This window comes from Euprymna scolopes, chromosome 20 (assembly GCF_053919585.1).
Source record: "Euprymna scolopes isolate OS-2025 chromosome 20, ASM5391958v1, whole genome shotgun sequence".
In the NCBI taxonomy this organism is placed as follows: domain Eukaryota; kingdom Metazoa; phylum Mollusca; class Cephalopoda; order Sepiida; family Sepiolidae; genus Euprymna; species Euprymna scolopes.
In genome coordinates, this window is record NC_136501.1 from 87,455,130 (window position 1) to 87,481,987 (window position 26,858).

At 37.8% G+C, this 26,858-nt stretch overlaps 1 protein-coding gene across 2 annotated transcripts in view; it reads right to left on the bottom strand.

Moving 5' to 3' along the window:
• Window positions 1-16,830: 16,830 nt before the first annotated feature.
• LOC145241533 (glutamine synthetase-like) overlaps window positions 16,831-26,858 on the bottom strand; it is a 98,699-nt gene continuing 88,671 nt past the window's right edge. Inside the window, exons 7-8 of one of the 2 annotated variants that reach the window (XR_013862568.1) lie at window positions 17,704-18,049; window positions 16,831-17,494 (exon numbers count right to left, since the gene is read on the bottom strand). Coding sequence is in view for 1 of the 2 variants with exons in the window: in XM_080104578.1 (XP_079960704.1) it covers window positions 17,764-18,049 (286 nt within the window). In the remaining variant the exon portion in view is untranslated. Of the gene's footprint in view, window positions 17,495-17,600; window positions 18,050-26,858 lie in introns of those variants that run through there. The other variant, XM_080104578.1, reaches the window with a different exon arrangement.

A 26,858-nucleotide genomic window follows, 5' to 3' on the forward strand; every position in this document is an offset into this window, starting at 1 on the left:
GACCTGTTACTCCAACTTTAGAGAAAGCACTTGCCTATTCTCAGTGAAAATTATAAATGAGTAAATAATAATAATAATAATAAGAAGAAGAAGAAGAAAATCAATCAATAGAAACATCTTTGGGAAGGACTGTTCTGATAAGTGTAGGCTGTGTGGTTTAACTCTTGAAATAGTGTCACACGTTGTTAGTGTGTGTTCTACATCTGCTCAAAAAAATACAAACGTCGCCATGACATGGAGTTTGTGCCAAAAGTTTGGAATCCAAATGACGGACAAGTAGTTCTAATATCTCCCAGAAGTAGTAGTGAAAAATGAGGACATTAAGATTCTCTGAGATTTTAATGATTCAGTGTGACCGAGAATAACTCATGACCATGCATAATGCACTACACCCAAAGGACTATATTGACAGACTCTACGTGGAAAGGAAAGACGGCAGGAGGGGATTGATCTGTATAGAAGACTGTGTGAAGGACATGAAAAAAGGCTAGAAAAATACTTAATGCCAAACACTGAAAGGATAATTATGGCAGCGAGAGACACTGAAAAAAAAACAAAAAAAAAAAAAACACAGAGACAAACGACAAAACGAGAAAAGAGAAATTCCCATTTCCCAGAGAAACAACAACAGAGAAAATTCCCATTTCCCAGAGAAACAACAACAGAGAAAATTCCCATTTCCCAGAGAAACAACTCCACGGAAGATTCATAAGAATGACAAACGATGAGAATAACGAAAACACCTGAACATGGATGCGAAAAGGACATATAAACCGAGAAACTAAATCTCTAATAACTGCAGCACAAGATAACTCGATAAGAACCAACCATATCAAAGCAAGGATCGATAAAACACAAGAAAACAGCAAATGCAGACTCTGTGGACAAAGAGACGAAACGATAAACCATATAGTAAGTGAATGCAGCAAACTTGCCCAAAAGGAATACAAAAACAGGCATGACCAAGTGGGGAGGGTGGTACACTGGGAATTGTGTAAACGACTGCATGTTGAGCGTACAGACAAATGGTACAAGCATAAACCTAGAACAGCACTCGAAAACGAGAACCACAAAATCCTATGGGACATGGACATACAGACGGACAACCCCATCCAAGCAAGAAGACCAGATGTCGTAATAATTAACAAGAAAGAAAAATCCTGTCAAATCATAGATTTTGCTGTCCCAACTGACCACACGATGAGTATGAAAGAAAAGGAGAAATGGAGCAAATACACAGAGCTAGCCAGAGAGCTGAAAGGGATTTGGATGGTGAAGAAAACCAAAATAATACTCATAATAGTAGGAACACTAGGAACAATTCTGAAAAACTTTGAAAAAAGAATTGGAGAAATTGGAATCAGAGGAATGGCTGCAAAGATACAACGACTAATGATAATGAAAACGGCTGAAATATTAAGGAAAACCTTTGAATGCGGAGAATAATACACATGAACCACATGCGTGAGCCAGACAAACTGCTGCAGAGGCAAAACAGGGAATGGAGAACACTGAAGCTGCATATCAACAAATTCTACATCTCCATCATGCATCCCGTCCCATTGTCCCATCACCGTTCCCCTCGCTCAAAAAAAAGTGTGATACCAAATAATCGAGAAGGGTCAAAGGAGATGGAAAGACCAAGAAGAGAGCACTGATCAGACCTTCACTGGACAAGCGTGAAGAGAACTGGGACCTTGGGGAGGCTTGCCGCTGCCATCGAGAAATCGGTGGTGAGAGACTGTTGCGATAACACAAATTTATTTGCAAATGCTATCGAAGGAGGTGGAGAGTGCTAGACGTCTGGGGAGACTTGTTGTCACTCAGGTTCTAGGGAAGACCACAGGTTTTTTTTTCAATCAGATCTTTGATGACGTGTGAAAGCTCCATGTGAGCCAATAATAATAATAGCTATTATAATGACGATTACTTTGGTTGTTACAAAAGTTTAATAAAGATATCCGGTGTTATTTTGACAAGTTGTATGTTATAATGAAAAATAAATTTGTCGTTAGTTGTAAAAATTAGTGTTGGGACGATTAATTGTAATTAGAATTAGAAAAAATCGGAACATTTGGAGTATTGGAATCGAAAACATCTGAATCTAATTTCTGATACGAAAATCAGTTATTTAAATAAAAAAAATTACTTACTTTTCAATTGCTGATACTAATGTTGAAATGAAAACTATTTATTGATTTTAAACTAACAGAAAACTTAAATTTATACTAATAATAACGATTTAGTAATAATGTCATTTAATAAAAAAATTCATTTGTAAAAAATGACATGAGTAAAAAATATAGATGGAAATCTCATAATGGGTTTATCAAAATCTTGATAAAAGAAAAAACATAAAAAGTTTGTGAAATTTAAAAGAAAATGTAGATGAAGACTCCATAACTTCATCACCTCTTCCCTCACAATTCTACTTTTTTTTTTTTTTTAGAGAATTAGACAATTTTAGAATATGAATCCGTGACTGTATCGGAATCAGAAAAAATATTGCAACCATCAGTAAAAATAAAATCGCTTTTGATAAATATAATGAGTCAACTGCAAAACAAGAGAGCAAATAATTTAACCAGCGTATTGAAAATATCCTATGATTTGCTTCTCTATATGGTTCGGTAGAAAAACTACGATGTATAATGAGATAAATACTGAAATTAGATAATATCGATATCTGTTTAAATATACTGTATCATCGAGTTGAAAACAATATGCAGATATAACATATAGAACGGATTGATTCCGTTAGGTTCAATAAAAGAAGTTGGTGTCGAGCAGTAATAACCGGTGAACTGACAAGTACCACTTTTGCTTTCTTTGCATATCCGTGAACATAGTCACGTGTTCGAGCTACGTCAAAATCCTTAGTTGTACCTCTATAAGGCCATGTATGGAGTATTGTTGTCACATCTGGGCTGGTGCGTCTACTACTAGTCTCTCGCTCCTAGACAAGGTTAAAAAAAGAGTCGCCAATCTGATAGGCCCTGAACTGGCATCTAAGCTTCAGCCTCTGTCCCATCGACGAAACATTGCATCCCTCTGCTTGTTCTACAAGTATTTTAATGGTGAATGCTCTGACGACCTGCAGACACTTGTGCCCCCACAACGCAGACACCCTCGACAAACCCGACAGGCACCTAAATCCCACCCCCACACAGTAGAGATCCCTAGATGTAAAAGATCTTTCTACTCCAGTAGTTTCTTCCCCAGAACCGCTAGACTCTGGAATTCCATTCCAGGATCCTGCTTCCCTAACTGTACTGACATGCAGAAGTTTAAGTGCAACGTAAACCGACATCTTGCTGCCCAAATCCCTACATAGTGGCCCAGTAGTTGCTGCCCCTGATAGTAGCCCCCTACACCAAAGTGGCAATGTGCCTTGTTTGGGGTGAAAATGTAATAAAAAAATTAAAAACAAAAAAAAAGTCTTTCTTTCTATTCAAATCTGACTTCTGACAGACAGATACTAAATCTTCATTACAATCGACTTGAGAGGAAAATCTTTCATTTAACTTGTGCTTATTGAGTAGACAAAAATAATTCCATGAATACTAGATGAATTTATCGGTTATAAAAAACAAGTACTTTTTTCAATTTTGTAAAACATGGTCTCTTCAACAAAGTTATTGGTCAAAGGACACATAACCATAATATAAAAAATAACCATCTGAAAAACTTTACAGACTTTTGTATGTGATTTTCCATAAAGTATGTTGAATATCTCAATATTCCGACCACGTGTACCGGAAATGTCACTTGCTAAGAATAAAACATGAAACACTCACCTGGCCGGAAGAAATAAAATACGGTTAATTGTCATAAGTTGTTGATTGATTGCTGTTAGTTGCCATAAATTGTTGATTGATTCTAAACCACCTACAAAGGTTATCTTATCCACGACGATTAGCTGCACACGGAAATAAGTCATAGCACACTAAATGCTTTAGAGGCGTAGCTACATTGACAATGAGGCGAATTCCTAGAATGACGTTTATGGGTGAACGCATGGGTAATCCAAATAATTATATAAACTAAAAGGAGGTAATTCCTGGGAGGATAGTCCCATATGACAACAGATACTATAAAACTCCCACAAACAAAGAAGGAGGATATATTTGGAAGGGTTGTATCATGAAAACAGAACTGCATTACCACTATCCAAAAAAGGGGGAGATGATACCCTGGAGAGTTGTAAGATGACAACAGAACACATACTACACTATCCTTTGAATAACGTATTGAAAGATAGTATATTAGTTTGACATAGTATAGTAAATTGAATTGGTCATTACAAGATAGTTCAATAGTACATAAAGTAATAGTATAGTTTCAACTTCAGACAGACAGGTACTAAATCTCCATTGCTAATCCATTCATCCATTCAGCGTGGCCGCAGCCGAGATTGAACTCACTACACGAGTTTGTAGTGTAATTCAAATCTTGTCCGTAGCTGAATACTCTATGCTTCGTCAGGGCTATCAAGGGTATTTTTTATTGTGGCGCCATCACTAAATGGGGTGCCTACCACAGTTTAAGAGAGTCCCATCTACCTTTGAGAGAAGGATAGACCGCGCCAGTTTCTCAACCTGGTATTTTACCTTGCAGGCCTTGCCTTCCCAAATGGTCACTTATCTGGTACTGGCCAGGCTCAACGTTGTTTAACTTTGGTGATCTGGTGAGAATTGGTATGTCAGCGTGATTGTGCCGTATATAATTGCTAATAAATGACGAATAGTCTTTGTAATCGACGTGGCTTGAAGAAAACTCTTTCATTTAATTAGTGTTTACTGAGGAGATAGTGTAGCGAGAAAGTTAGACTTTGAATCTGGATCAGATGCAGGTTTAACATGTAAAACTCTTGGAAGGAAAATATGTCTGTTTTGGGGAGGAAGAATTTTTAGAAATATGATCTCGTCTATATCTGTGGAGCATCGAGTAATTGCTGCACCTGAGATAAAGAAGAAAATGTTTCTGGTGGGTGTGACAGCACGTGCCTTTTCCTCGACAATGATAAACATTGTGATTTGTATCATGGTGCAGGATGGCGTTTAACATTAATAACAGTGCCGTGGAGGAATGTACAGTCTAAAGAGTTCTTGGGAGAAAATTCGACTTAATAAAAAAAAATAATACAGAAAATACAGAGAAATTTTTATGAAGCATGTACCCGGCATGCAACGAAAATGTCATATTCCAAAAATGACGTAAACTGATCAAATAATTTTTTTTCTTTAATAAGAGAATCAAATCTTATGACGAGTGAGACACCATGTTTTTAGAATGTGCTAAAATTTAAGGGCGGACAACTCAATTCTACTACTGAGATTTACGGGATGTGCTATTTTCTACCAAAAATTAATAATCTCTAAAAGTCGTAAAATTTGATTTTCTTATTTAAAAAAATACTTGATCAATTAAAGTGACTTTTGGAATATAACATCTTCGTTCCATAACCAGTTTGTATATCATAAAGATTATTCTGCCATTTTGTTTTTTTGTTTTTTTTAATTATGTGTAATTCTAAATAATCACTGAAATATGTAATGAATAGGGGGTTATCCGTTTCCTACTAATAGCAAGGTGTGACATGAAATGAGTTCAATCTGAGGGAGAACCCTGCTCCTTCGAAGGGGCTCTCTGGAAGAATAAAAAAATAACCGATAACGGACTCGTCAGAATTTGCCAAAAACAGGAGGTAATACCTGGGAAAATGGTCTCACTAGGCCCAATAATAAAGTGATTGATGAGAACAAGCTAGTTAACTAGGTTGTCAGAATGAAGTCAAGGATTTCCTTGGCTGGCAATTTTATCTGTTCCCCACTTACATCAAGTTTAGACATGAAGTCAGTTTAACGTTGGGAGAGAGGAATCCAACTCTTCCTAAAAGTATGAAAATAGTATAGAACTGACTCATTGATATTCCCCGGTAGGGCGCTTCAGATAACTGACAATTAATCATCTCATTCCCCCTCGAAGAAGGAGACAATGCCTCTGGAAAGATGATCTTTTAAGACCAAACATGGCAACTCACATTATTTGACCCAAAGACCTATGTTAGCCTGCCATGCTAGGGGCCAAAGCGATTCCTTTGAGACCACTATTTTTTTAAAGGACTTATTGGCTATGAGCAAAGTGTATTATCTGTTCTGATACTACACTTTCATTTTTTTCCTGTACGCAGTCAGTAAGTGAAGGATCCTTCTATACTGAGTCAATCTCTATTATTGTCTCAATCCAGACTGGCCTTTTTGGGGAGTTGGATTTTCACCACATTAAAAGCAGACTTTGTGTCTAATTTTGCCTTCGTAGGGAAGTAATTAAATAGAGACAGCTATGTTATACTTTTTTTTTATAATTGATAGAAGTACTAGTCCGAAGACAAAAATATTATGAAAAAAAATTATAATGATTTTATTGTATTAGGTTGGTGCAAAAATAATGTCGTTTGTTGACATCCAACTTCAAGTTCAGAAAAAAGGAGTATTTAAGATAAACGTGCAGAATAGTAGACATAGGCAGTGCGTACATTACAGAATCGATTTGTAAATTATATTATTTTTTAGAAACTGGAAGGAAGACAGAAGGGTTTTTTAAAACTATACTCAATTTAGAAGGGTTTCTTTTGTTCTCGAATAGTCTCTGTATGAAAGTTGAATGAAAACCAGAATTCCTTTCATTTTATTGGTGCTTTATTAATCTTAAAACGAAACCTACTTTTTTAACGGTCATATGATCGGTAAAACTACAAAATAATTGAACCCTCTCACATGTGTGTGTGTGTGTGTGTGTGTGTGTGTGTGTGTGTGTGTGTGTGTGTGTGTGTGTGTGCGCACGCTTGTATGTGTATGTGTGTGCGTATGTGTGCGCACGCTTCTGTGTGCGTGAATTTTATCTTTCTAATTTATTTTCAGAAAATTAAAAAATGTACATATCTTTGCATTCTCGTGTTCTTTTCATAGGATCCGGGCGAGAATTGAATTTGTTTAAGCACGAAATGCTCGCATGAAACAGGGTTAACGTTATAAAACGTTAAAACATAGAAAAATGCAAGTTGGCCAAAAGGTGGACACTTGAAATCATTAAAAGTGTCAGGAGTGGGAGTATCCAGATAAAGGTTCAAGTGAGGGCAGTTGGGGTCAGAAGGGAATAATTAGACGTGCAAAAAGGGTAAATGAATGTATAACTTATAAGGTGTTGCAGGGGGTCGATAGGCTGGATGCCGCTTGACACAGGCAAAAAACGACAAATAGCAAAGAAGACAAACGCAGATGAACAGCCATAAAAGATATGTTGCATTTATTCCACTATAAAATACAAAAGAAAAAATGATGTGGATGGCATCGGGTCTTGGATGGACAGGAATATGGGGTGTTTGGTAACTGGAAAGGCTGGATATGTGGAAACTGGATCCTGGAAAGCATGGAGTGATATCATATGGAAATTGATGTGGACATCTCTGAGGTATGATAAAAACAATTATACCTGTTACAATATTTTTGCACTATAATGGCGTAGTTATTTAAATTGCTGCCCACATCAGCAAATATTTGGCACAAGGCTGCAAAGTGGGGATCTAAAGCAGGCTCCCTTAAATATAAAGAGTGGGATAAAAAAATTGCCTGAGTAACCCTGTCGGCATTCCCCGGTCGGAGCGCCTCAGGCGACAAGCAAAAAAAAACCCACCTGAAAGCCGGGTGGCAAAGCCTGGGAGATTGGACCTCCTGAGTATTACCCAGGCAGTGTACTTCAGTCCGACAGGTGCTGGGCACTGTTCCCGGCCCCTCACCTGTCGGGCTGAGTGTCAAGAACGAATCCTTAATGTGTACTCCTACCCTGTTTCCCTGCAGCCGAAGCCACTAGGAGACACATCCCATTATAATGGGGTAGTTATTTAAATTGCTGCCCACATCAGCAATATTTGGCACAAGGCCGGGAAAGTGTACCTCAGCCCCTAACCTGTCGGACTCGGTGTCAAGAACGGATCCTTGACGTGTACTACTACCCTGTCTCCCTGCAGCCGAAGCTGTTAGGAGACACATCCCATTATAAAGAAGTATAATGGGGTAAATATTTATTTTCAAAATTTTTACAAAAAAAAGTAAAAATAGAAAAATTTGGCACAAGGCCGAATATGGGAGAAAGGAAAGGGGCTGTCTTCTCTGACTAATGCTAACTAATCTAACCTAACTAGTTCCTACTTTCACTCTGCTTTCATCACAACACCACATTCATACTATAAATCCATCAGCGTATAAATCCTTCGTCGATCACTATAAGAAAATCATACTATGATAACATAATTAAAACCCATAAGAAAAAGGGGGGGTTGGAAAAATAAAAATTTTATATACAAGATAGAATTGAAATGTTTACAATGTTAGCAACAAAAGACTAAACTGTGGCAGATAATGCTGATTCGCCAGTCGAAAGGGTGATGAGGGTCCGAATGCTTTATTATCAACACCTCTTACGAAAACTTCAAAAGGGAACCTGCATCTCTGGTGAATCAAGCGATCTGTCACCTAATTGGGGAGGGGAATGGGGCTAAAAAAAAAACTCAAAACGGGGCCTAATGATCACTATCACACACTAGCTAGGTTATGAACACAGGAGCCTACAAAACTGATCCTTACACTCGCCTAAAACATGACTTGCTCTTGATTTAAACAAACGTGTCAAGGCTGGTGTTCGTTTTTGGGTCCCAAAATTCTCTGCCTAAGGACATCCAAGTATCAGTCAATGCTTGCTTCTCTCACCCTATAGACACGTGCAGCTGACACCCACCTTTCAACAAAATCTGATGAAGAGAGTATAACTCTCTCAGCCTTCAAATGATAACGGAAGATTCATATAAGGTCGAGAACAAAGTCCTCAGATCCGTAGAAACACTCTCATACGGGTGTTCTAAATCACACATCTCATAACAGTAAGGTCAGGAACAATTCTTTTCTAAGCCTATCAGTTGTCGGTGCCCAATCGCTACAGACATTAATAGGAATCAAAGTTAATGACGATGTGTTCAGCATGCGAACCATGAGACATGTAACAAACTGAATCAACGGCACCATGATGCGACAATAAACGAAGGCGTGATATAAAATCTCGACCTCATCGCTGCACCGTTTACAAATAGATGAAATTGCCAAGCCAGCTGAATGAAATCTCTTACCAACCCAGAGATAATCTCGAATTACCAGCGAGGCCGGGGAGGCCTCATCGTTAGTGAGACACTCCGACTCAGCCACCCAAGACCAGATTGAGCAGAGCTGCCACTTTGTCAAAGGGAGCCCCTCACCGATAACATCCCTTATGGATGCTCTCACTAAAACCTTTTGGGGAAACAGCAGAGCGTTAGAGAGGCTTTCCTGGCTCTCGCGAAGGGACATTCACCTCTGGACAACCTGTGTGCCCCCCTCGGACTCATGCACCCACCTCAAAGCTGGAAAGACTTTCTTGATGTCTTTCATCCAGAGACCACCATTTTCCCTACTTTGTGTGCACATTCGATCTAGGTAATACAGCCGTAGCGTTGGAGCCAATTCTCCATGTTTGGCATACCTAGACCGTCTTCAGAAAGATGGAGATAACAGAAATCACGACAGACCATAGAGGCCTTTCCAAGCCATAAGAAGTTGAAAAGAACCCTCTGCAAATATAGCAGCATATCTGACGGGATAGGAAGAACTGATAGATGATAAATAAAGATTGGATAGATTTGGGTATTACACACCTCCGCTCTCCTCTTTAATGAAAGGTTTCTACTGATTCACAGCACGGCTGCGGATTGTACTGCTTTCAGAACCTCCGACCAATTTTTCTCCAGCTGGAGGTCAGGACCAAACCAGATGCCAAATAACTTGCAAGGCCCATTGCTCCAACTAAAGGGTCTCTGAAGGGGCATACCCCTCCAGGCACCGATGCGCAAACCCAAAGACTTGTCGCAGTTAATTTTGGCCCCTGTTACCGTTTCATGCAATCTGATTTCTACACTGACGACACTGATCTCAGCATTGCTTGTTACAAGCACAGTTACGTCGTCAGTGTAGGCGGAGTACTTTACCTGGGCATCCACACCTGGCAAAGCAATTCTGCAAAGGACCAGATTCACCCTTAGTCTGTGCAAAAAAGGTTCAATCGCAAGCACATACAGCATTGGTGATAACAGGCACCCCTTATGAATTGAACGTGACAAACTGAAGGGTCTCAACCTCTTCCCATTCACTTCTACCATCACCGTGGGGTAAGCATAGAGAAAATGAACCCACAAGCAAAATTGCGGGCCAAAACCGGCCACCGACAAAACAGCCACCAAGTACCAATGGTCAACCCTATCGAAGGGTTTGGACTGATCTAAATTGATCAGCGCTACCTCAGTGTAGACTTTTTCTATCATCAAGCATATCATCTGCAAGTTGTGCTGGATTGTCCTGCCCTTCACGGCACACATTTGCTTGGGGCTAATAAGATGAGCCAGGACAAGCTGTAGACGATTTGTGAGAATCTTGGCCAAAATCTTTAACTCAGCGTTAAACATCATTAAGGGCCGATAATTACCTAATCCATCCCCATCATCTTTGCTTTTGCGAACAAGTTTTATCACACCCATGGTAATGTACTTGGGGATTGAGCTGTTCCTAAACCATGAGTTAAATATAACCGTTAGCAAGGGAACAAAGATGTGCGACAACCTCAAATACACTTCGTAGGGCAGACCATAGATCCCTGGTGACTTATTAAGGCCAACCCACTTTAAGGCTTCAATGACTTCATCCTCCGTTATGCCACCTTCTCACCTAGCTGCTTCGGTTGTCAAAAGATGAGAAAAGTCAGCCAAATAGGTGTCGAACTGTTCTAATGACCGACCGGATTCCATGGAAAAAAGCTCCTGGAAATGAGACCTAAACGCCTCCAGCACACCCCGGTTTGTGGTCACAGTACGCTTGTCTGGCAATGTGACCCGAGCGATGTGCCTATCCGCAGCTTGGTGAAATTCCTCCGCATGCAGTTTAGCGGCCATGTTTGTTGCTTCCTGGGGCATTCTTTTTAACCTAGCACCAATCGCAAAAACTTGGTGCTCCTTTTCAGTAAGGGAGGCAAGCTGAGCCTTAATTATATTAACGCTAGCACTATCCCCCTCCTCCACCGCCGATCTAATCTTAACTCTAGTGTCACTTTAACTGCCCTAGAATCTAGTCTAGAATCTAGAGTCTTTTGCTAAAGTTGGTAGAAAAAGGCCTAATGGCTTCCTTAATTTTTACCCACCACTTATTCCCAATAATTGCTCTCGTCAATTCCCGCTTTAAGGTTAATAATAGCCCTTCATGGAAGCCTTCCACATCAAACAACGACATGTTGAGCTTCCAATAATCGGCTTATCTAGGCTTAGGTTTATCTAAGTTTACCCATACACGAACAAGTCTGTGATCCGAGTAAACAATATTGTGGAAACTTGGACAATTTAGAATCCCTACGTCGACTCACTTAACTAAGAACTGGTCGATATAACTCGAGAGTTGTACTGGATAAGAGCCGTGTCTACCCGTCCAAGTCCACACTAAGTGACAGGGCTTTTCATTTCGGAATTTGTCGATAAGATCAAACTTATCCACAAATTCACAAAATAAAACAGCATCCCGACCTCTGTTAGTACTCCTAGTAGGTAACCCAAATCGATCTAACTCGGGATCATGGACCACGTTCCAGTCTTCCGCTAAGATAATCATTCGAGAAGTATCCATGAACTGCTCGATTCGCCAAAAAAAGTCAGCCAGCTCAACATGGCTATTGGGCGCATAAACCCTAATAAAACGATATGCCCTACCCTTTATTGTAACATCCAAAACACATAGTCTTCCCTGCAGATTTATGTAACACGGGTCACACAATGCATCTAAAGACCTTTGAAGTAGCCAGGAAACGCCTCTTAAGTGAGAATTAAAGTATGCTGGGTAAGCTAAAAAAGGTCTTAGACACACAAATGGTCACCCAAAATAAGGTGGGTTTCCTGCACACAACAAATATCCACTTCGGTGCTGCAGGTCCAAACTCAAGCCCCATTTTTGCAAGTTGGCCCTTAGCCCTCAGACATTCACACTAGCAAGCTTGAGATCCCTGATTGTGCCTTAGGGTTGAGAACCAGAAATGAAGATCGTGGACATAATCATGCCAAAGGCTCTCATGAGGGAATACGTATCCATCTGAGTGTCGATGAGTTCATCATGAGAGATATTGCCAACATGCATTGGATAGGTTAGTTTCGCTATCCTATACAGGGAGGGGTGCATTTTAACCGGGACCCTCCCAGCACCACATTTTCATAGGTTTCTTATGTCTGAGTCTTTGAAAATTGCTATGGGCACTGCTAGATCAAACGACTTATTGGCTTCTTCTAGCAGTGCTCATAGATCCTTTGCCTTCTCCTTTTTTCTAATGATGGTTAACACTCTTTTAGCATTAGGAAAGTTGTTAGGGTCATCTATTGGCTTGTCAAGCACCTCCCTGAAGTCTCTAAACTTAGCTAGGTCGACCCCACCCCCTAAAATAAACAGAGTTGTTGATTTGGGGGTCACTACATCTACAGATGTCTTTACCGGGTAAATATTGTTGACGTTTCTTTTTTTTCAGGAAGGGGCCTTTTTTTGTTTCCATTAGGGGAGTGGGTGGAGTCTTTATGGGGGATGTGGAAGGAGTATTATGAGTGGTGGCAGGGGTAGATGGGACAGGAGAGGGCTTTTTGATAGGGCTGAGAGGTATCAATTTGGGTAGTTTTCAGGGGACAGGAGATGAAACAGAAGGAGGCATTTTATCAGCGTTACGGGTTTTAGGTTTGCAAGGGGAGTCAGTTATGGGGTTTATCTGTCTCTGCAGTTTGGGGCTTGGTTTAGGAGACGGAGGTTGGGATTCAAAGGGGGATTTGGGAATAGAATTTTTGGGGGCATCCAGTTTCTTTTTGAGATTAACGATCTCCACATACTTCGCCTTGCCTGGGTCTTTTTCCAGCATGGCCTCCTCCCTTGATTCTTCCAGAGAGAGGCGACCAGGGTTTTTTTCCGATGGCTATCTCCCATGGTTGGTCCTTTTCAATTTCGTTGTTGGTAGTCTCTTCAAGAGGGTGGCAAGAATCTTTGACTGCTAGTTCAATTCTCAAATGTTGGCCCACTCTTGATTTAGGGTTTGGAGCTGAGTTCTTTTTAAGGCAATCTGTCGTGAGATGACCAATTATCCCACAGTTCCAACATGTGGGTATTCTGCCTGCCACAATTATGGGTAGTTTGTCATCACCCACTGCCAAGAAGAATGGTATGTTTGTAAAGTTCTCTTTGTCAAGGAGAAGGTCTGTAAAATGCGTTGCATTGGACGACAACAATTTCCCCGTATTTAAGCATAAATACTCCAATGTGTTCCCCGTCCACGTGATGAGGTACGTGAAAAACGGATACAGTGGTTCGTCTTCTTCTCATATATTTAGTACGAAGAATATAGTTCGTGGTTATGATCTCTTTTGGGGACAGAGAAAGACAATCTTACACATTGTTTAAAAGGACGTTCCAAGTATCATAGCCCCTACACTTGATGAGGCATAGTGGACATATTCCCGTGGTGGCTAGGAGGTTGTTGACTAATTCCAAGTTTGCACGAATGACTTTCTTTGTTTTGCAGTCAACAGTATCAAGCATTTTCTTTTTGATTTCTTGAAGTTTTGGTAAATCCACACATTCCTTTATCCGTTACGGTAATTTTTGGCTTTTTCTACGAAATCAATGACATTTATAGCGACCTTTGGGGGTCGTGTCTAAGTATTTGTCAGAACATCCTCTGATTCCATACTGTTGTTGGTTAAAGGCATCTGGCTTCAAGAGGCAGCCATGGCCAAACCTTTTTAAAAAAGGTTTTAAAAAGTTCAAAATATTGTTAGAAATAACGTTAAAAAAGCAGCATGTAAAAATAATCCGATGTAAAAAATTGACCTACCCTTTACTACCTGACCCTCATATTGCTCATTAGCCAATGTTTCAGATCCCCCTTGGCTAATTTTATCGCTAGAGAATCCCCCCTACCCCGGGCCAACTTATTTTTTCTATACAGAGGTTGTTGTACAAGGTGACCTCTCCCCTCCAAAAAAATTTCCCAATCTGAAAGAGTCACTTAGGGATACGGCAACGGAAACATTTAGTACATAAACGGTAACATAGAGATTTAGGACTTCCATTACTTTCCCCAGAGAATATTTTCGTTATTATATAAATTTTAATAAAAAAAGGATATATTTAAAATTTTAAATGAAGTTCGGCGTCTATAGTTCATTTATGTTAAGAGTGCAGTTATGAATTCGGGACCACTTCTATTGTCCTCCCCATAACATTGTACACATATGATTCAAATTCCATAAAGATCGGATACATTTGAATTTGAAGAAAATATTATACCGTTCTAGCTCCTTAAGGATTGCACTTAGAGATTCTGGAATAATAAATTTTACATAAGAATACACTTTTAGATTCTATGCAGATACTCTAACCTATTTTTCTATAGGGAATACACAATCATTGTACATACATACAGATATTGAGTTTTATCTATAGTGATAGATTTATACGGTGAATGTTAATTTAAAACCACTAATGCGAAATAATGAAAATAAGGTGTTTTTTGTTTATTTATTGTTGTCATAGAAACCTGACTCCAAGGACACGTAACTTTAGCTTTTCCTGTGTGCAAGATAATATTATTATATTCCAGAGACTATGCTCGGTCAGTAAGTATGTGACCTACGTTTCGGCATTCAATAGATTATATAACACTGGAGAATTAACATGAGATTTATTCTTAGTTATATACTACATTATATGCCAATTGCAAATTAGTATGTGATCATTACCCATTTAACACGGCAAAATACTCTTGGTTATTTTATAGGATAACGTGTAGAATTCTTTGATCACAAGAATCATCCCTTTCTGTATTTTGGATATCTTGACACGTCCAAACCACGTGGGCCTGGTATTATCCATGTTGCACTAATAAAGAAATACTCTGCTGAGCTGGCCCTGGACGGGCAGCTGCTAACATAAACTGTTGAAATTTTATTGACCCGTCGTGGGTAGTCAGCTCAATCAGTTGTGACGTCTCTCTGTAGCAATGGTGTCTTTGTCATCTCTCTCCTTTTCTTTCTTTCTTTATTTTTGTTGTTAAGAGTTGTAGTCGTAACAATTGATACACCATTATTTTCTGTTGCAACTATATGTTATTGTTGTAAAATTGTTTACTTGTTAAAAATAAAATCATGTTACATGCTGTGGATTGCAAAACATACCACATTATTAATAATACACCTCAGTAACAAAGAAGTGCTGCGAAAACACAATTGGTTCTGTAACAGACCGGTAGTCAATCTTGGACAAGGTAAAAAAAATCTGATCTCATAGGTCCCACATTATCAACTAAGCTCCAATTCCTTCCTCGTCACTCCAATACTGCATCCCTGTGCCTGTTTAAGAAATATTTTAATGAAACGTCTTCTAATGAACTCATCACAGTTGTAGCCCCCTCGACGTACATATCTCCGGAAAGCCTTCTACTATAATAGATTCTTTCTTTGGACTACTAGACTTTGAAATTCCCTCTCTGATTCATGTTTCCCTGACTGTACTGACGTAAAGAGGTTTAAATATAGCGTAAACCAATATCTTGTTCATCTGTTTGCATAGTTCTCTGTAAAAATGGTCCCAAATAGTAGCCACTAACGTCCAAGTGGCAATATGGCTTTCTTGAACAAAAGTAAAAACAAAAAAAAAGTCGTCTTTCTGTCATTTCCTAACACATTATCCTTAACTTCTAATGGAAAATGCCTTTTAAGTAAATCGAGTTATAAATGTGTGGCGTCCTACGTGATTTTAACACACACCTAAATAATGAAACTATAGAATAGATTAAATATGATTGGTTATTTGTCAGGTGATATAAGCTTAGTTTTCATTCGACAAAATACGCTTGTTCATATATCAGCTTACATCGGCCTGGCAATGTAAAATTAATATTAAATTGTGAATGGTGATTGTATTACCTCGGATGATTATGTTTTTCGTTTAATTTCTAAATCCAAACAACAATTGAAAAAATGATGTTCATGTATGCATTAATAAATACATACCCAATGAATGTAGACGCCATTTTGATTTTTTTCTTTTATAACAAACATTTCTCAAAGTTTCTATTACTGAAAAAATAGTCTGGACGGCTAAAATATGTAACTAATGAAATTGATTGGAATTTTTTTTATCTAAATAACAAAATAAAAATGTCTGCATTTCACTGCTGAGGCAGAATCAGCAATAAATTTATTAGCTTAAACACTATTTACCTCTAACTTCTAAAATTCGGCTGGATTAATTTTATATAATAGAATTAACATATATAAGGATTAAGATCGCTTTGATATAATAATAGATATTTTGAATGAATTTTAAAATTGTAGATAACTTACGTCGTTGTTCTAGTATAAATATAACCCATAAAACTTGTATAAATTTAAGCAACACCTATCAGCGTATTCTACTAGAAAGAAATGCACCAGTCATATTTTTAGCGGCATTACTTGTGAAAATCTGTAATATTTTTCAAATGGTTATGTTTGACGTTGCTTTTATGATTATGTGCCACGGGCATATTTATCTACGTTGACGGGATCCGCTTATAAATCGCCAAGTTATCACGTTACATAAATATCAAAATATACACTTACTTGGTTTCTTCAGCTAGCATTTCCAGGTGTATTTTCTTCCACAGGTTTGATCACAAATAAAGACTCGAAACAAAAAGAATTTTATATTGTTAACTTTTATTGCTGATTATGTCGACATTATTTTACTTCAACACTTGTTCCTTTATGTATGAGGGTCGTTCTGCCGATTCCCCACCGAGGATCAAAGTACAAAACATCTTCGGAATTCGGTACCAAAGTTTACTCTGTTGTAGTTCCTGCCTGGATTACCAGATTGGTTTTGTGATTTAGACATTGGTTGTAACCAACAAAAGCCAACGTTGGTTTTATAAGTTTACCGAGTATGATGATTCGAAACATCAAAAAACAAACCGAGTCTTTGATTCTCAAATGAAACTCAGATCTGCACCCAAATTTCTAACACACATTTGTAGAACGCGTTTTCGTAATAAAACTTCTGAATTATTGAGATGCGGATTAATATGTTAATGTGTATTATTCGGACTATTTTTATTTTCGTTTTAAATGTTATTCCGACCTTTTTCAAGTGTATTTTTCTGAAATCGAGAAATCCTGATAAGTGAATCGGGGGTTACATCGGCCGAAACGTTGCAAGAAAAACACTCAAGATAAGAACAGTAGTTAGAATAATCTGAATAATCAAAGACAGCTGTCGTCGTGATCATTAGAAACTTTAATATTTTTAATAGTAGTATTTTTAGTAATAGTATTTTTCTGTCTTCCAAAGGTGGTTTCGTTACTCTGTATCCAAAAAAAAAAAAAGATTTTCAGAAATATATTTTATATATATATATATATATATATATATATATATATATATATATATATATATATATATTTGCGTGTGTGTGTGTGTGTGTGTGTGTGTGTGTGTGTGTGTGTGTGTGTGTGTGTGTGTGATTACAAAGAAATGAATTTAAAATGGAAAATATTCTGTAAAATAAAATTACCAACAATTGTTTCCTGGAATGAAGGAGCGATCCAAATTCGACTCTCTCGATGTCGTCGCTTTAATCTAATATACATGTCTTGCAGAGAAGTTCACAGACGATGTAGGGGTCACAATTGGATGAGGGTCGCCTGTCCTCAAAGTAACCTTTCTTTTCGTTGGCAACTTGTCTTGGAATACGGACGCTGGCAAGGCGGTTTTCTACCCCGGCGCAAAAGTCTTTAATATTTGACGTTTCGTGGGAACCGATTAGTCTTCTCGCATTGTCTTTGCCCTCGTTTGGGTCATAAAGAACGATGTGTTCGTCATGTTTCTTTCGCAATTTCTCGATGGCTTCTTCGATGAATCTAAATACAAAAATATTGTATCATTAATTTATTAATTCATATTACAAAAGAAAATGCAAAATAAATATAAACGGTGTCTTTAATGCGAATAGTGATGCATTTAAAAAAATATTTTCTTCATATATATATATATATATATATATATATATATATATATATATATATATATATATATGCATATATAGATGGAATACTGTTGCCATATCTGGGCAGAAGCTGCTAAAAACAGCCTATCCTGCCTTGACAGAGTACAAAATAGACTTCGTGTCTTAGTGGGGGATGCCCTTTTCTCTTCCCTGCCACCTCTCTCCCACAGAAGAGACGTTGCGAGCCTATCCCTGTTTTATCGTTATTTCCATGGAAGGTGCTCGTCTGAACTCCAATCTCTGGTCCCCCTTCGCCAATCTTTCACGAAAAACACCCGTCTAGCTGAATCCACTGTGAAAAATTTCCCCCACTCTATATCTGTGCCTAAATCAAAACACGGATTCCATGAACAAAGCTTCTTTCTTAGAACTGCACGCCTGTGGAACTCTGTTCCGTCTGCCTGCTTCCCACCGGACTACAACTTGGTCCAACGTTAACAAATTCCTAATGAACCGCCCCCTTAAGTAAACACTTCATCAAATCTCCACACTAACGTAATGTACTTGCAATAACCCTTATCCCTGAGTGGTTTCCGGGCCTTGATAAGTGGTGATCACTGTGTAAAAAAAATATATATATAATATAAAGCTGAATGTGTGTGTGTGTGTGTGTGTGTGTGTGTGTGTGTGTGTGTGTGTGTGTCTGATCACGAATAGGCTCCAATATGGTTGACTATTTTAAAAAACTGAGTACATATAATTATAGAAGATGTATCGAGACACAGGAATAGGTATGTTTGATCTGGCAGAACGGTGGTTCATTAAAATTGTGGGGTCTGTGTTATGGAAATAAAAAGTTAAAAAAAAAACGTTTACAAGTGTTTTTGATATAGATGTACATAATAATACCTTGATAAGTATGTTTTAACTTAAATAGGGATGGTATAATAGAATTGTGGGGTCTGCGTTCGCGCCTGGCCTCCATAGAGTGGAATTAGGGACAAACTTTTATAAAGACTTTTCATATCTATCTGCGTAAGTATACTTTGATAATTATGTTTCAGTTTGAAGAAATATGGTATAATAAAATGAAACGTGTTTGTTCGCACCTGACCTCCATAGAATGGAAATATGTAACAAAGTTTAACAAGGTTTTTTTTTAATATAGATTCACAGAATATTGTGGTAAGTGTTTCAGTGTGAACAGGTATGGTATAATAAATTATGAGGTTTATCTATTTTATTTTTACTTTCATCATATTTTGCTTTGGTTTTGATACTCCCAAATTCGAAGCTATCTCTTTACAACCCTTCCTTTTCATAACCTATCATACTTTCATAAATCAGAGTCCATTTTCTGTAGGCTGTTTTTGAACCCAGTCAACGATGGGTACTTTTGCTATATAATTATTTTCATAATATATAATTATTTTTATAATATATACGTCGTTAATTATTTTTATAATATATATAATTATTTTTTATAATATATTTATAAAACACTGTGTAAGTTTGTGTGTGTGCGTGAATTTTTTCCCTATGAACTTCGTATATATATATCAAACCATCTAATATAGTTAGTCTTATTTTCAATTATATTCGAAATATAATACAGTGACATTAGCAAAGAAAAAGTCACCTACGAAAACGAACCTCCTAAATTAAAACCTTGAATAATTATCTAAACTCGAATGTAAATTAATATTAAGCCGACTTTAAAAATAGATAAAAGTCAATTATTGGAATTTTAATTGTAAGGTGAAGCTCCAATGATTCAAACTCGAGATAGATAATGACAAACTTCCCATTAATATGGGAGGGGAGATTATCATCAAAAGTGTCCTGAATTGATAATTTAGCACCGGACTTACTACTTAGATATAAATAAGTCACTTGTACCCATTCCCCTCCTCCCTGTTTCTCTTTTTTTTCCTTTTTTTTTAAATGAAGAGTAGATAATACAGTGGATGTGTTATCGGCAGCTCCAGTAACTCTCGCTTCTCCTTCTTTGTCCCTCAGTCCTAATTCAAATGAGTTATTTTTCGGACAAAGGGTGAAGAAAAAGCGGCTTAAAGGTCGGTAGTACTTGGTGAACATTAGTCTGAGATGTCGGAACTTTTTCTGTCTCTATGTCTATCCTTGTGGCCATGTCATTAGTAAGGGTGCTGGAGGTAAACGTTTTGTCTGGGCTGACGTTACCGCCTGATAGTCAGGGACCCGAACTTTGGATTAACCACTAAGGAGACTGTCCTATCAGCAGGCGCAAAGTACTGGGACTGCTGTATTGCCATTTGGTGAATGGATCTGGACCATGCAGTAGTCTCTGGTGGGGCCTCTGGATGCCATACTAGTGGGTAATTGTAACGACTTTACCTTTTCATGTGCTACGAAAAAAAAGAATTCCTGTCTTTTTTCTCTCTTACTTTCCCTCTCTGTACTGCTCTAACCAAATATGCTGACCTGTTCCACAAATCCCAAAACCTCAACATGAAATATCTCCAGAAAAAAAACTCGAATAAACCTAGAACCCCATCTTCCAAAATAGACCCCTACTACCAGGTCTCCTTCTCCAACATCAGGGGTCTACGTTCCAACCTTCCAGAGGTTGAAACCCAATTACAGGAGACGAAACCAAACATATTATTTCTAAGCGAAACTGGAATAGGGCCGACCACTTCCCTAGATGAGTTAATAATTAACGGATACTCTAACTTAACAGCTAAATCTGACCCCCAAGATCGCCACGGGCATGGAATATGAGCCTACATTAAAGATGGCTTCCCGTGTGGCAGGGATATCTCTAGATAAGATCCTAATTTACCCTATATATGCTTCCGGGTTGCACTTGCTAACACCACTGCATTTATATTTGCCCTCTATCGGCCCCACAACAGCGGAATTACTATCTTTAAGAGCATATCTGAGAAAATTTACCATATCCTGTCTGCACATCCCTCGGCTAACATCCACATCTGTGGTGACTTCAACGTTCATAACATGGAATGGCTGACCCATTCAAATAAGACAGACAATGAGGGGAGGTTTTGTCATGATTTTGCCATTGCTTATGACCTCACTCAGATTGTTCGCGAACCCACCCGTGTGCCCGATACACCCGGTCAATATGCAAGCCTCCTAGACCTTTTTCTCTCAATTTCCCCTGAGCTATGTTCATGTTCCGTTCATTCTCCTCTAGGATACTCCGACCACTCTGTCGTATCAGTTAAGATAATAACGAAATGTAATAAGTCCCCAGACGTACCCCTCCACCGTACTGTATACCAATACTCTATGGCTGACTGGGATAGCTTCCGTACATTCATATCTGATTTACCTCTGCACTCCATATTTAAAAAGGAAGTGTTCTCTATAGTATCAGATCTGACCGAATGGTTAATTGTAGGCGTAGACCAATTCATACCATCTTAAAATTTCAACAAAAACCTAACAGCCAGCCATAGTTCTCCCCAAAATGTGGTGCTGCTATCACGCACAGAAATCACTTTTTCCATAACTATCAACGTAATAGATGCACTGAGACTAAAGCTGCTTTCAAGACTGCCAGCAACCACTGTAAAAGAGTAATAAAAAATGCAAGAGAGCTATATGCCCAGTCTGTTAAATCCAAGGTAGCTGATCAGCAGCTTGGTTCCCACCAGTTTTGGCAAATAACAAATAGGATCCTGAACAGAAGTGTGTGTTCTATCCCAACCATTATCAATGGACCAGAGGTCATCTCGTCAGCATCAGACAAGGCCAAACTATTTGCAAAGAACTTTGCAGCTAATTCTACCCTATGTGACGAAGGCCATCAACTCCCCATATTTCCTCCTATAACACAGAACACGCTAGGTAACATACAAATATCTGTGCGTGAGGTCGCCAAGCTAATCAAGAACCTTGATTCCAGTAAAGCAACTGGCCCTGACGGCATCCCAATTATAGTGTTAAAAAAGCTTCAACCAGAACTTGCTCCCATACGTACGAAACTATTTAAGCGCTGCCTTAAGGAGAAGTGCTTTCTGACTCCCTAGAAAACCTCATCAGTTTGCCCTATATTTAAGAATTCAGGTGATAAGTCATCTCCCTCTCAGTACAGACCAATAAGTCTCCTGTGTGTTATGAGTAAGTTGCTGGAATCCATATTAAATAGAGAAATAGTCAACCACCTCAGCAGAAACAACCTTCTTAGTGACACACAATATGGTTTCCATTCTGCAAGATCTACCGCAGATGTGCTGACGATTATATCCCACAGGATTAGTGAATCTCTTGACAAAGGCTTCCTTTCTAGGGCAATTGCTCTTGACATATCAAAGGCCTTCGACAAGGTATGGCATAAGAGTCTACTTCTCAAGATTTCCAGCTACGGTATAACTGGAAATGTTTTCTCAATCATTAAATCATTTCTCTCCGGTAGGTTCATAAGAGTAGTGGTCGATGGACAAAAATCAGAGGCCTGCAGTATTAATGCTGGAGTCCCTCAAGAGTCGATCCTAGGCCCAACTCTCTTCCTGATCTACATCAACGACTTCCCTAAACACATACTTAAATAATTCGTTGACATCTATGCTGATGACACGACCATCTACGGCAACACATCAAAGGCTGTAAATGACAAAGTTCTCTCTCCTCTGATCTTGAGCGCGTGGTTCAGTGGGGGAAGACGTGGCTGGTTACCTTTAATGCATCTAAAACCAAACTCCTATCCTTACATAATCAACGCTCTGATCCCCATCTGGCATTAATTGAGATGGATGGCTCTCGTCTGGGAGAGGCCCCATGTTTTGACAAGCTTCTGGGTTTGACCTTTACTCCTGATCTGAAATGGAACACGTACATCAAGTCTGTTGCCAAGGTCGCTGGAAAGATGGTGGGATCCTTCTACCGCTCCAGATGATATCTCACTACTGATGCAATTCTCTATCTATATAAAAGCCAAGTACGTCCAAGGATGGAATACTGCTGCCATATCTGGGCAGGAGCTGCTAAAAACAGCCTATCCTGCCTTGACAGAGTACAAAATCGACTTCGTGGCTTAGTGGGAGATTCTTTTTTCTCTACCCTGCCACTTCTCTCCAACAGAAGAGATGTTGCGAGCCTATCCTTGATTTATCATTATTTCCATGGCAAGTGGTCGTCTGAACTCCAATCTCTGGTCCCCCCTCGCCAATCTTTCACGAAAAACACCCGTCTAGCTGAATCCACTGTGAAAAATTTCCCCCACTCTTTATCTGTACCTAAATCAAAACGTGGATTCCATGAACAAAGCTTCTTTCTTAGAACTGCATGCCTGTGGAACTCTGTTCCGTCTGCCTGCTTCCCACCTGACTACAACTTGGATGTCTTCAAGTCCAACGTTAACAAATTCCTAATGAACCGTCCCCTTAAGTAAACACTTTGAAATCTCCACACTAACGTACTGTACTTGCAATAACCCTTATCCCTGAGTAGCTTCCTGGCCTTGATAAGTGGTGACCACCGTGTAAATATATATATATATATGCATATATATATATATATATATATATATATATATATATATATATATATTACTGATGGGACGATTCCAATATTTTTCCCGATCCTTATATAATTAACAATTCTCTTCTAAATTCCCGATTCCGATAAAATTACCGATTCCCATTCCGATTCTTCATAAATCTCGAAATATTTAACTATAGATTTGTTATTTTTCCCTGCTTACAGTAAAAACACATGTTACATGTGCAGATATATTCCTAAATGTTTTGAGGGTGATCTATCAATTTTAGTTTTATCGATAGTTTAAAATCAATAAATATTTATTATTATTATTAGCTGAGGTAGCTGAAACAATAATGTAACTTAACAGAAGGATACGGTAATAAAAAATAAAACGTATATATATATATATATATATATATATATATATATATATATATATATATATATATATATATATATTAATTAGTTTCAGCTACCCGGCCGACGGCCAAAAAAACGGCCGGGTAGCTGAAACAATAATGTAACTTAACAGAAGGATACGATAATAAAAAATAAAACGCATATTTGCTCTACAACAGTATTGAGCACTTTCTTCAGGTTTTTATTAATTACCATTTCTATATATATATATATATATATATATATATATATATATATATATATATATATATATAATTTTAAGAGCGTTGCTTCACGCGAGTAATGGCATATTTTCTCTCCTCTAAATTTAAAAAGGTCTGGACCTTTTTAATTTTTGTATTTTAAATTTTCTTGCCTGATGAAATCAAATATGATTGAAACGGTCGTAGCAAGATGTGATGGTATTTACATAAAGAATAATATATGTGTGTGTGTGTGTGTGTGTGTGTGTGTGTGTGTGTGTGTGTGTGTGTGTGTGTGTGTGTGTGTGTGTGCAAGGCGTCAGGATATGTGACCAAGAAATCAATAAAGTATTCGATTGCAAATATGAAAGCTAAAATACAAGAACGCTGACCGATAGTTCACCAAGTATCAATCTCATATTAGAAGCTATTCGTCCAACACACCGCTTCTAAAAATCATCTCTCGGAATATTTTGCTACCTAGACCATTGATTTTCGAGGTCCATTGCGCCATAGACATGCATATATAATTCCATCACCCATGGGAATATATGCAATGGATTGGTATATCCATCCAATATCTGATATACTGTGTTAACATCAAAAAAGAATCTGGATTAAATATACCAGAACGCATTCAACACACCAACGAATATGGCTGCTCCGTATATCTTTTGGAATATCAATAAGGAGCAAGCACGCATCTTTGTTATATGGGATTACTGCCTTCTCCCCTGAGCCAATATTCTGCCTATTTGGAAATAAAACCCCGGAGGACATTATACTCCCTCCGATAATGGACTGCCCAGGTTGTATGAAATTCCCTCTTCCAATAATTATTTTCATATAACTATCATTCACCGCCCAAAAGCTATTTTCAATATTTGTGCTGAAAAGAAAAATACGTGCCTTTTCACAGCTGAAAATATTGCTAACTGCATTTCATTTCCTCTGATGATATGAGTCATTATTGAGAATCCATGGATTAAGGAAATTAATATAAGCCCTTCTATATATTCCTTTTGCCAAACAATAAATTCTTAACTTGAATATATGTGTCTATATTTTGGTTTTCAGAATTTAATTTTAACAACTAAATTTATATATTGCTCTATTCTTAAATAGTTGCAAGAATAACACTCAAGATAAGAACACCTTTTCCTTTTTGGCTAGGACCACCCTGAAAGTATTACCTCGAGTAATATCTATCAGATTACCTCTAGTAATATCTATCGGATTTGAATCTGTGTCTTATCTCGCTTATATATATATATATATATATATATATATATATATATATATATATATATATATATATATATATACTAGCAAAGTACCTGTCGTTGACTGGGTTCAAAAACAGCCTACAGAAAATGGACTCTGATTTATGAAAGTATGATAGGTTATGAAAAGGAAGGGTTGTAAAGAGATCGCTTCGAATTTGGGAGTATCAAAACCAAAGCAAAATATGATGAAAGTAAAAATAAAATAGATAAACCCCATAATTTATTATACCATACCTGTTCACACTGAAACACTTATCACAATATTCTGTGGATATATATTATAAAACCTTGTTAAACTTTGTGACATATTTCCATTCCATATTTTTTTTTTACATTAGGTTCACCTCCACAATTTTCGACTATGCTGAATAAAAAAATCTCATTTAAAATTTGCAGAGGTAAGTATTTTTCGAGATATAAAGACCTGTACTATGCACTACAATTGATTGGCGGCCATGAATAAACACTCCCAACCTTCTCATGTTAAGAACAGCTTTCGGGAGAAACAACACCCATGCCTAACCACCTGTTTTAACCTTTTACCTGTCTTTCGTTTGTTAAAAACAGCTTTTGGAATAAATACTACCATTCTCCCCATGTTAAGAACGGTTTTCGGAATAAACACCCCCAACCTACCCATGTTAAAAATTGTGGAGGTGGACCTAATGTGAAAAGTTACCTTCTGTTTTTTTTTAATAAATTGTTAGTAGAAAGCACAGAATAGTGACAAAACACCATCCCCTCTCCTTGGTAAGAATGGCTGAAAAAATAACGGTTTTCTTGGTAGAAACTTTTCTGTATTTCACCTAACTTCACATTTCTGGTGCTAATGCACTTACTGATCCGCGCTATTTTTTAAATCGTACTTCCAAGTTTAATTAAAGCTTTATGATATGTTGTTTTTTTTTCAGTTGTAAAGTTAAAGTACAGAATAGGTACAAAACACCCTCCCCTCCCCATGTTAAGAATGGCTTTTTAAATAATAACGTTATTATTTCAGCACGGATCACTCTCTGCATGAGTACCTAATATTTTTATTTATTTATTTATTTTAAAAAGCCATTCTTAACATGGGAAGGGGAGGGTGTTTTGTACCTAATCTGTACTTTAACCTTACAATTGAATAAAAAACATATCATAAAACTATAATTAAACGTGGCAATACGATTTAAAAAATAGCGCAGATCACTCTCTGTATTAGCACTGAAAGTACAGAATAGTTAGAAAACATCGTCCCTCCTCATGTTAAGAATGGCTTTCTAAATAATAATGTTAATGTTTCAGTAATGTTCCTTGTCTGCTTAAGTTTAACTTTTGTTTATTAAATTGTTAGGTGAAAGTACAGAAT